The 12375-nt window shown below is 42.9% G+C and overlaps 1 protein-coding gene across 3 annotated transcripts in view; it reads left to right on the forward strand.

The window, feature by feature from the left end:
- pcca (propionyl-CoA carboxylase subunit alpha) overlaps positions 1–12375 on the forward strand; it is a 343073-nt gene that overhangs the window by 232660 nt on the left and 98038 nt on the right. For all 3 annotated transcript variants that reach the window (XM_041199770.1, XM_041199771.1, XM_041199772.1), the window contains one exon: positions 8034–8087. In XM_041199770.1, coding sequence (XP_041055704.1) covers positions 8034–8087 — 54 coding nt within the window. The remainder of the gene's footprint in view (positions 1–8033; positions 8088–12375) is intronic.

The raw sequence follows: 12375 nt of genomic DNA on the forward strand, positions 1-12375 counted from the left end.
CTGATTTATCTAAAAATGCAAATTCTCCTCACTTCACCTTCTAAAACTTAAGCCATGGTTACATATTAAGCATTTCAAACCTAGCCTCTTTTGATGAATCAAAAGCCTCCAGACCAGCTATCTCCAATTCAATTATATCCCACACACAGACACATACAGAGAAACTATCCAAACCCCGCTATTAACCTACTTTTACTATAAACCACGATAATATTATGAAAATTATTATACTTTCATGGCAGTATGGAATGTTAAAATCCCTCATTAAAACCACTCTGCCGTTGCTATGTGCTTGTCTGATCTGTGCATCAATAACTTCTGCCACTTCACAGCTGCTACCTTGGGGGTATATACAACACTCCCACAACAGTCTTAAATCCTTTTCTTTTCTTAATTCTGTTCATAAAGACTCTGCTTTCTGCTTCCCTCTCATTATAACCTCTCTTATTATTGAAGTAATTTCATCCTAAATCACCAATGTTGTTCCTCACCTTTTGCCAGCTTCCTTGACCTGTGGACCTTATAACCTGGTATGTTCAGTTCTCAGCCCTGGCCTGCTTGCAGCCATGCCCCAGTAATGGCCACCATGTCACACCCTCCATTGCACCTACAATTCATTGGGCCAGAACTTCCTCGGAGTGGCAGTCAGTGTTGGATTGCCACTCCGCTCCCAGTTTCGTTCCTGAAACCCTGTCTTGCCCAAACTTCCGACCAGGCCAGGCGAGATCCGGGAAGTGCAGCACGTACCAGGGGCCTGTCGTCTAGTACAGCTCTCTCGAAGGGAAGCATGCCATGCCCCCTCTCGTACAGCACTAAGTGCCATAAAGCAGGTAAGTTTAAAAGTCCATTGAAGTTTAGAGGTCCTTGACAGGCCAGGGAGAAGATAAGTGTATAAGGTAGCAACAGGGTAGGATTTTGGGAGCCATGGCGGTTGGGGGGGGCGGGGAGGGTGGTGAGTTGGGGTCAGACTTCAGTGGAGGCGTGGGGTGAGGGATTTGGGTTCAGGTGGGGGATCAGGCTTTGGTGGGGAGTGGAAGGGGTCAGGCCTTGGGAGGAGGCAGGGTGGAGATGAGGGTGAGAGTCAGGCCTGGCGAGGAGGAAGGAGTGGGGGCGAGAGTAGGGCCTGGAGGGGGTGGGATGGTGAAGAGATCTTGTGGGGGTGGGGAATCCTGTGTCTGGTGGTGGGTGGAGGGAGACCCGTGGATGTGGTGGGATTGTCCTGTTGGGGGGGGGGTTTGTTGACTGACCCCTGCATGGTCAGGGTATGGGCGAGTCCCGGGGGTGATGAGGGGAGATCACTGGGTGTTTGGGGCAGATGAGGTGAGCCCCCTAGAGGTTTGGATGTTGGGGTAGTCCTGTTGGGGGGGGTTGGTGCGGGTCTATGCAATAGTTATCCAGAAGTTAGAAAAGGTTTTAATTCTAGCTTTTTCTGAGTAACTATTGGTGTAACCCAGTTGGAACCATCTGAAGATTGCGATTTAAGTCGCATATTCTATGGTTCCCAGTGCAAAGCAATTGCTCAGGGGGAGTTTGCACTTCCGGGCAATTGCCATGCAAACCCTTACCTGGGAACATCTGAAGGGGATTCCTTTGAGGTAACCCCAATACGATACCCTGGAGCTCGGAAGTTAAAGCCCATTAAATTTCTTTTGCTCCATGCATTTGTGTAAAGAATATCTATTTGGGCCACGTTCTCAAACCTGCCCTCCTGCTCTAATGTTGTTTTACTTGAACATTTCTTAATTTTCTCTCCTGATTTAATTTAATTTTACATTTATTTATTATTTTACATTTTTACTTTTCCCTTTACCTCTAGTGCTTAACACCCAAGCTCCAACATTTGCCCTACTTTCCTCCTTTTCCATCCGGGCCCTCCTCACCATTTATTAGTTTGTGACCATCCTGTTTATCCTTTCCGCCATGATCCTGGATCCAGCCCAGTTCAGGTGGAGTCTGTCCCGTTGGAACAGTTAAGTCCTGTCCCAGTATTGGTCCCATGAAATAGAACCCCTCTTTCCCACTCCATTCCATCTGGCTGTTCACCTCCCGAATATGCTTACCTGAGCCACATTCAAACTGGCGTAGAGATAATAATCCAGAGATTATAACCCAATAAATCCTGTTATTTAAATTCGGTTCCTAGATTCTGGCGCTCTCTGAACATGACCTCTTGCCCCACTCTTCCTGATGTTAGTATTAATGTGGACCACAAGCTAGGAAGCGTCTGTGCACCATCAGCTCAGCTTGCCGATGGTAAATAAGGTGGAGTTGGAGTGGTGGAATTTCTGTTTGATTACCCCTCAATGAAGAGCCTTGGGGTGTTTTTCCAGTTTGAAGGCACAATATAAATGCAAGTTGTTGTTGGAGCTATGACACAGGAACATGATAATGGAAATAGGCCACTAAGCCCCTCAAGTTTGCTCTGCCATTCAATTCGATCATGGCTGTACTGTACCTTAGCTCCAAATCCTTTGTCTAGTAAAAATTTAACAAATTCATATTTAAAATGATTAATTGAGCTACCATCTACTGCTTTTTGTAAGAGAAAATTCTGTACTTCCATCACCCTGTGTGCGAAGAAGTATTTTCCACCTTCTCTCCTGGATGACCTGGCTCTGATTTTAAAGCTTGCCCAAGACTCCCCTACCAGCAGGAAATGTTTTTCTCCATCGACCCAATCAATCTCTTTCAAAATCCTAAAAAGACCTCAATCAAGACAACCCTTAGCGTTCTTTGCACTGAGAGCAGTTCAGAGAAGGTTCACAGGGGAGGCAGTGGCGTAGTGGTATTGTCACTAGACTAGTATTCCAGAGACCCAGCCTAATGCTCTGGGACCTAGATTCGAAACCCACCATGCAGATGGTGGGATTTGAATTTAATAAAAATCTGGAATTGAAAGTCTGGCGATTGTCATAAAAACTACACAGCTAGGGCAATTTGGGATGGGCAATAAATGCTGGCCTAGCCAGCGATGCCCACATCCCATGAACGAATAAAAAAAAATTAGTCTGAGGAAATCTTATGAGGAAAGGTTTAGAAGAATGAGAGATGATCTTATATGATTCTGAAGGGGTACACACAAGAGTTAGGAGCAGGAATAGGCTATTCAGCCCTTCGAGCCTCCTTTACCATTCGATAAGATCATGGCTGATCTGTGGCCTCAATCCACTTTCCTGCCTGACCCCCATAACCTTTGACTCAGCCTCTAGTACCCTCTGGGGAAGAGAATTCCACAGACTAACAACCCTCTAAGAGAAAAAAAAATTCTCCTCATCTCAGTCTTAAATGGAGACCCCTAATTTTTAAACTGTGTCCTCTAGTTCTAGACTCCCTGACAAGGGTATAGGCCCAATCTGCTCAATCTTTCCTCATAAGCTCATAAGATGCTGAGAGGATGTTTTCTCTCATGGGGAGGAGTCTGAACGAGGGAGCAGTTTCAGGATAAGGGGTTTTCCATTTGAGATTAAAATGAGGAGGAATTTCTTCTCTCAGAGGGTCGTTAGACTTTGGAATTCTCTTTCCCAGAGAGCTGTGGGGGCTGGGTCATTGAATATATTCAAAGCTGAGTTAGATAGATTTTTGATCGACAAGGGAGTTGAGGGTTATGGGGGACAGGCAGGAAAGTGGAGTTAAGGACACATCAATCTTATCGAATACTGGAGCAGGCTTGAGGGGCTGAATGGCCTACTCTTGCTCCTATTTCTTATGTTATTATTTTCTATATTGCAGAGCATATCTGCCTAGATTGTGTGACATTGAAGGCTAGATCAGATTTAACCAGATTTTTCAGAGAAACTATGCAGAGTATTTTGAGGAGGGGTGAGATTTTTTTTTAAAAGATTGATTGTAAAGTCTAATTTTTCAGTGTAGCCTAAGTAGTTCAACAGAGCAATATTTTTCCTCTAAGTAAATATGGAAGTATTAATGCTGGGCTGCTTTTTTTGTTCTTATCAAATCTTATCCTATAATAAACTTTCAGGATTTTATAGTTAATATTTAAAGGGCATTGCTGCAAGAAAGCCTAGGATAACAACTTTACTGTATCATGCTAATTACGCTCATGTTTACGAAGGAAATACTTTGAATTGAATCTTATTCTTCAGGGAGTATTTTTAAATGGTCTATAAAATTGGCTGTAAAATAAAATGAGGATGAAAATATTTTGACCGTGTAAGTCTGTTGTTTATTCCTTGAGTGACCATACTTTGTTAATTTATGTTGGCGCGGTGCACAATGCATTTTGAGCAAGTTCCACTTTGTTCTATTTTGCACTTTTCAAAATCTGATGTTTATGTGAGTTGTGGGAAATAGTAGCCATTCCTGCTTCCTCAGCTGAAGTAGACTGTAAGTTGTGAATGAAAACAAATCTTCCATGTTTCATGTATTTGTTTTCCAGGAGTAAGTTTTAAGGTGGGTGTAAAAGGATTGTGCAACACTGTTTTCATTTTCCCTGCTGTTATAAACTTGCATTGGTTCACCAGAGTGCAGTGGCAGGGATATAGGTTCTATAAAGTTTTTGTTAGTACATGGGTCACATCCTGGGAGCTAAGAAACAACAGCATACGCTTGTCACCCAGCCACCAGGGGCTCCCAGAGTCCGTCGAGCCTTTCTTCCTTACCAGTTCTTCCACAGCACCTATTGACTGCTGTTGCTTTCCTGGCATGAAGTCATGGTCATGAAGTGATTATGACAAAGAAGGTGGCCGTTCAGCACATGGAATCTATGTTGGCTCTCTGTAGAGCATCCAGTCAGTTCCACCCCTCACTCTATCCCTGTAACCCTGCAAGTTTATTTCCTTATAGAGCCCATCCAATTTCCTTTTGAATTCATTGATCATCTCTGCTTCCATCACCCTCGAAGGCAGTGTGTTCCAGACCATTATTTGCTGTGTAAAAAGCTCTTCCTCACATCCCCTCTGTATCATTAGTCCAAAACTTTAAATTTATGTCACCCAGTCCTTACATCATTAGCTAATGGAAACAGCTTTTCTTTATCTGACTTATCTAAAGCTGTCATAATTCTGTACACCTCTATCAGACTCCACATCAACCACCTTTGCTCCCATGAGACCAACCCCAGCATCTCCAAACTAACCTTATAGCTAAATTTTCACACCCCTGAAACTATTCTGGTAAATCTCCACTGCATTCCTCAAGGACGCTGACATCCTTTCTAAAGTATGGCGACCAGAAACAGAGATTATTGAACCCACCCCACTGTTTGTAACCACCTTTGACCATATCACTGCTACTGGGACACTTGTTTGACTTGTTGCAACCTTTAGGGCAAGGTGCGACTCACCCTGGGAGCCAAGGCAGCATTCAGGTAACAACAGGAGGAGACCATTTAGCTCCTCAGGCCTGTTTTGCCATTTGATTAGATCATGGCTGATCTGTATTGTTACCCCATCTACCCACCTCGGTTCCATACACTTAATAAGCCTTGCTGAACAAAAACCTTACTGATCTCAGTTTAAACATTTTTAATTCAGAACCCCCCCAGCCTCACCAATGTTTTGGGAGAGAGAGTTACAGATTTTCATCAACTTTTGTGTGCAGAAGTGTTTCCTGACATCACCCCTGTACAGCCTGGCTCTAATTTTTAAGTTCTGCCCCCCTTGTTCTGGACTCCCTCCACCAGAGGAAATAGTTTCCCTCCATCTAGCTTATCGAATCCTTTGATTATTGTAAGGGTAGGGGGTGAGAAGAGAGAACATAATGGTGAGGCATGTGTCACTTTGATTTTTCCCCACTTTCCTGGGATGTATCACTGTGGGGAGTGGTGCTGAATGGAAAATGAGGAGCTTCTCCAGGGGGAGGGTGGGAAAAATTGCCAGGAGAGCTTGTTGACAGTTAAGCATCCTTTGTTCATGCTAACTTGTCTGTACATTATCTGTTGCTATGGAAGATGAGGGGAGAGTAAAGCTAGTCATCACATGGGTTCTGCTGCAAATTGAAAATCACATTTCACCTCAAATGAATTTTGCCTTGACGTGAAAGATACTTACATCAGTTTGTTACTCTAGGGACCTGAGCACTATAATCTAGACTGACACTTCAGTGTATTCCTGAGGGAGTGCTGTATTTTCACAGATCCCGTCTTTTGGATAAGGCTTAAACCTAGGCCTCATCTGCTCTCTTGGGTAGATGTAAAAGATCTTAGACTATTGAAAGACAAACAGGGGATTCCTCCTGGTGTCCTTGCCAATATTTATCCCTCAACCAATGTCAACAAAACACTCACTGATTGTCTTACCGTGGATCTCATTGTTATTTGTGGGACCTTGCTGTGCACAAATTGGTAGTTGCACTTCTGTACATTACAGCATTGACTGTATTTCAAAAATATTTCATTGGTTGTGTTGCACTTTGAGACATTTTGAGGTCATGAACAGCACCATAAAAATGGACACTTTCTTTATTGTAAACCTTTTATTTCCTGAAGTCTTGGCTTTGCCAGTTGATGAACTGCAGGAAATTAGATTACTTCCAATAAAGCTGGGATTGTTCTCCTTAGAGCAAAGAAGGTTACATGTTAACACATGAATTAGGAGCAGGAGTAGGCCACTTGGCCCCTCGAGCCTGTTCCGTCATTCAGTGAAATCATGGCTGATCTGAAAGTAATCTCAACCCCACATTCCCACCTACCCCTGATAACCTTTCACCCCCTTGTTAATCAAATATCTATCTAGCTCTGCCTTAAAAATATTCAAAGACCCTGCTTCCACTGCCTTTTTGAGGAACAGAGTTCCAAAGACTCAATCATCTGAGAGAAAAAGGTTGAAGATAGGCTTATTAGAGGAGAGATTTAATGGAGGTGTACAAAATTATGAAGGGTTTCGATAGAGTAAATAAGAGGAGACTGTTTTGGGTGACAGGAGGGTCTGGAATGAAAGGACACAGATTTAAGATAATTGGTAAAAGAACCAGAGGGGGGTGAGAATTTTTTTTAACAAAGTTGAGTTGCTGTGAGGGGGCAGCCCGGTGCTGCAATGGTTAGCGCTGCTGCCGCACAGCTCCAGGGACCCAGGTTCGATTCTAACCTCGGGTGTCTGTCTGTGTGGAGTTTGCACGTCCTCCCCATGTCCATGTCGGTTTCTGCTGGGTGCTCTGGTTTCCTCCCATCACCCGAAGACGTGCTGGTTAGGTGGATTGGCTACGGTAAATTGACCCCCAGTATGTGTGTGTGCGTGCCCTGTGATAGACTGGCATCCCATCCTGGGTGTACCCAGCCTAGCGCCCATTCCCTGTCGGGATAGGCTCCAACTCCTCGGGGTCCCTGAATTGGATAAAGCAGTTCTGGAAAAGTGAGTGAGTTGCTGTGATCTGGAATGTGTTGTCTGAAAGTGCGGTGAAAGCTGATTCAATAATAACTTTCATGAAGAAATTGGATACATAGTTGAAATGTAAAAAAGTGATTGTGCTTTGGAGAAAGACCAGGGGAGCAGGGAGTAGTTGGATAGCTCTTTCAAAGAGCTGGCACAGGCACAGTGGGTTGAATGGCCTCCTGTGCTGTATGATTTGATGAACTCATAATGTTGCACAGAATGTTTACCATTCAGAGATTTGTGTTTACTGTCACTGTGCGCAAATTGCGAGTCAAAATTCTGTTTCTTTTGTAGATTCCATTGTTGCTTTTACAAGTTGTACACTGCATTTGTACCTCTATGATGTTAAGCCAGTGTATCTGTGTAAACAAATAATAGTTTATCTGTGGATTGTTTTGTCTAAAAATGATTACTTATTCAGTGGGGTAAAGTTTAACTTTCTTGACAATTTTTGTACACCCGAATGCACTGGATTTTTTATTACTCGACATACTGAATAATATTGTTTTCTTGTGTATATATATTCAACAAAATAGTCGTGTTACAACTGTTACAACGTGTTGTGACAAGAAGAGAGTTTGGTTTCCTATATGAAGGTTATTTCTGTCCAGATCAAAACATTATTGGATAATTGGCTTGCTGAACAGTAATTGATTTTAACCCTCTGAGATTTCCTATTGTGAGAAATTATTATCTTTCTTTCAGTGCCTTTCTCGAGATGCAGCTGGAAATATGAAAATTCAGTACCTTGGCACCGTGGTAAGCTTTCATTCAGCTCTTAAGGGCTTCTGTGATGTTGTAGTATAATAAATGCAGAGTTCCTGGTAAATTATGTTGTACACATTGTCGCCGTTCATAATATGCTGGTAAGAAATTGTCCAGTAGGTTCCGAGTGGGTTGGCAGAAGCACCTTATGACATGTTACAAAGGCACATAGACCTGAAGGCCCCAGGGGTTTGATTTTTAGGCTATGTTGTGCAGTGGTTATGGTGAATTGGGGAGCTTAAGTGGATGTTGCCCAGATGGACTTTCAGAAAGCATTTGATAAGGTTCTGTAGAAAAGATTATTAGCAAAAATTAGAGTGCCTGGAATTGGAGGCAGCCTTGTGGCATGGGTTGGTTAGGAGTTAGTAAACAAAGAATAGGAGTAAAGGGTTAATTTTCTGATTGTCAAGATGGGACAAGTGGTGTTCTCCAAGGATATACTAAGGCTTCCGCTTTTCAGCATATAACTGAGTTGGACAACGGAATAGAGAGTTGTACATCCATGTTTGCAGATGACACCAGATTAGAAGGCACAGCAAGTACAAATTTGCTAAGGGATGTGGATAGATGATGGCAGATGGAGATCATTGTGGGTAAGTGTGAGGATCTGGTATGGTCTCTTAATGCTGAGAGACTAGGAGCTGTGGAAGAGCAAAAGGATTTGGGTGTCATGTACACAAATCACTAAAAGATGTTGCACAAAAGCAAAAAGTAATCAAAAGGTGAATGGAATTTTGGCCTTTATTTCATGGGAGTTGGAATTTAAGAGGGGAAAAAGTTATGCTTTAGTTGCACAGAGCCTCGGTCTGATCGATCTGGAGTAACTGTTCAGTTTTGGACACCTTCCCTCAAGCGAGGTCTATGTGTCTCAGAGGGAGCACAAAACAAATTCACAAATTCATCTGAATGATTCCAGGATTTAAATAGTTAGATTATGAGGACAGGTTGCATAAACTTGGCTTATATTTCCTTTAACTTAGAATGTTGAAGAGTGATCTGCCCAACGTATTTAAATGAATAAAGTGATTCAGTATAGTAAAATTAGAGAAACAACAACAGGAGAGAAGCAGTTCCATCTGGTGGGGAGTGAAAAATAGGGGGTACAAGGAAGATTCATCCTGAGCAGCTCTGTGATGCAGGACTCTGTGCTCTACGGGCTCTTCCCAGGAAAGCAGCAAGTTCTGGAGCACAAGTCTTCAGTACTATTGCTAGAATGTTGTCAGGGCCCATAGCCTTTAGAAACTGAAAAGGCAATAGGCCCTGACAACATTACAGAAATAGTACTGAAGACTTGTGCTCCAGAACTTGCCGTGCCCCTAGCCAAGCTGTTCCAGTACAGCTACAACACTGGCATCTACCCAGCATTGTGGAAAATTGCCCAGTTATGTCCTGGACACAAAACGTAGGACAAATCCAGCCCGGCCAATTGCCGCCTAGCAGTCTACTCTTGATCAGCAGCAAAGTGATGGAAGAGGTCATCAACAGTGTTATCAAGTGGCACGCACTTAGCAATAACCTGCTCATTGACTCTCAGTTTGGGTTCCACCAGGGCCACTCAGCTGCTGACCTCATTACAAACATGGTCCAAACATGGACAAAAGAGCTGAACTCCCGAAGTGAGGTGAGAGTGACTGCCCTTGACAACAAGGCAGCATTTGACCAAGTGTGGCATCAAGGAGCTCTAGCAAAGTCAATGGAAATCAGGGGAAAACTCTCCACTCGTTGAGTTATACCTAGCACAAAGGAAGATGGTTGTGGTTGTTGAATGTCAATCATCTTAGTCCCAGGACATCACTGCAGGGTTCCTTAGGGTAGTATCCTAGGCCCAGTCATCTTCAGCTGCTACTTCAATGAACTTCCCTCGATCATAAGGTCAGAAGTGGGGATGTTTGCTGATAATTGTACAATGTTGAGCGCCAGTCACGACTCCTCAGATACTGAAGCAATCTGTGTCCATACGCAGCAAGAACTGGGCAATATTCAGGCTTGGGCTAATAAGTGGCTGTAACATTCATGCCACACAAGTGCCAGGCAATGACCATCTTTAACAAGAGAGAATCTGACCATTGCCCCTTAACATTCAATGGCATTACCATCGCTGAATCCCCCATTATCAACATCCTGGGAGTTACGGTAGACCAGAAACTGAACTGGACCGGACATAGAAATACTGCGACTACAAGAGCAAGTCAGAGGCTAAGAATTCTGCAGAAAGTAACTCATCTCCTGATCCCCAAAGCCTGCCCACCACCTACAAGGCACAAGTCAGTAGTGTGATGGATTACAGCTCCAACAACACTCAAGAAGCTTGACACCATCCAGGTAAAAGCAGCCTGCTTGATTGGCACCCCATCCACAAACATTCACTCCCTGCACCATCGATGCAAAAAAGCAGCCACCAAATACATTTAGTTAAGAGATGACTTCCACACAAACATGACCATGGACACATGCACATACATGTATATTACTAATTACGTAAAGATTTATTTGCTTTACCATAATTTTAATAAATATGATCGCATGTTTTCTTCATTCATTGATATGTTGTTCACATAACAAAGATTTGTTTCTGTGCTGTAAGTTCTGTGTAATTCTGTGTAACAGAGTGCCTAATGAAAACTGTTAAAATGTTTTTCTGAAAAAAAACAAAAAGGTTGGCAAGTTGGCAACCAATCAGCACTCTCTTCTCATGCAGTATAAATTGTTGTTCCCTTTGCAACTGGTATTCTTGCGAATTGTCCTGATACTCAAGTTCTGAACTTCCAAATGACCATTTGTTGAAATAATATTACTTGGGGTTGAGCAGGGTGATGGGACTAATTGTATAGCTCTTTCAAAGAGCTGGCACAGGCATGATGGACCCAATGGCCTCCAGTTGTACTGTATGATTCTAATGAGTCCACTTCAAGCATTTATCCAATTGCCTTTAGAAAATTATCAATGAATCTGCTTCCACGAAAATTCCAGATCATCATAATTCAAAGTGTTAAAAAAACTGTTCATCTCACCCTCTAGCTCTTTTGCCAATTCATTAAATATTGATTCAGCTATTGAAACCAAATTCAAACTATTGAACTCTACCTCCAGTTAGTTTTAATTTAGATGGTCTCATTTTCCTGTAAATTGTTAGCACAGTTTGTCTTGCATCTTTGAATATGTATTTTGCATTTTTAAGTTCAAATCACTTTGTTGAATATATTCTCACTGTTTTCTTGCTACCTGGTCTGTTTGGCTGGCCGATATACATTTGCCAAGTTCAATCTGCTGTATTGCGCATAAGTATTTTTTCCGGCTGTCAGTACCACTTCAGCTTCCTTTGCCAGCATGATGCTACTTAGCACATACTCCACTGACCTTTGCATCGTAAGGGGACTGATTGTAAATCCAGTCATGTTGCCAGTTAGAAGGGCATCAGCTGGGATATAATGATTCACTTGATTTACTGACATTAATGGCAAGCACAATTCTACTGTTAGTTTTTTTTTGGTGAAGGCTTCAGACTCTAATTACTAATTATGTGTTATTTTATTACGCCTTGATATTGCAGTGTTATGACTGAATTTATTTGCTGGCTATATTTTAATTTGCTTAATATTTGCTACTTTTAAGCTTGAGCTCATCCGAAACTCAGCTGCCATGTCCATATACGCATCAAGTCCTTGTGCTTGTTCATCTACGTTGGCTCTCCATTAAGCAGCACTTCAATTTTCAAATTCTCACCCTTGTTTTCAAAGCCTTCCTCCTCTCCCTATCTCTGTAATCTCCTCCAGCCCCGCAAGCCTCCATGATCTCTGCATGCTTCTAATTAGGCCTCTTGAGCATCCCCAATTTTAATTGCTCCATCATTGGCTGTGCCTTCAGCTATCCAGGCACTAGGCTCTAAAATGTCCCCCTCTAAACCTCTCCACTTCTCTACCTCTCTCTGTCCTCCCTCACAATGCTCCTTAAAATCCACCTCCTCAACCAAGCTTCTGGTCACCTACTCTAATATCTCCTTAAGAGGTTCGGTGTCAAACGTTGCTTAATGCTCTTGTGAAGCACCTTGGGCTGTCTTATTACATTAAATGGGCTATGTAAAAACAAGTTGTTGTTGTAAGGGTAGGATGAGGCTCATGTGGAGCATACGCACCAACATAGACCAGATGGGCTGAATGGCCTGTTTCGGGCTGTAGTTTCTGTGGGCAGGATTTTCAGCTCAGCATGCGGGCGCGTGCCCGACACACCCCAGCGTGAAATAGCGCGCAATGACATCAGGCGAGTGTCCTAACATCATCGTGCA

The sequence above is a fragment of the Carcharodon carcharias genome, chromosome 11, assembly GCF_017639515.1.
Source record: "Carcharodon carcharias isolate sCarCar2 chromosome 11, sCarCar2.pri, whole genome shotgun sequence".
Lineage (NCBI taxonomy): Eukaryota > Metazoa > Chordata > Chondrichthyes > Lamniformes > Lamnidae > Carcharodon > Carcharodon carcharias.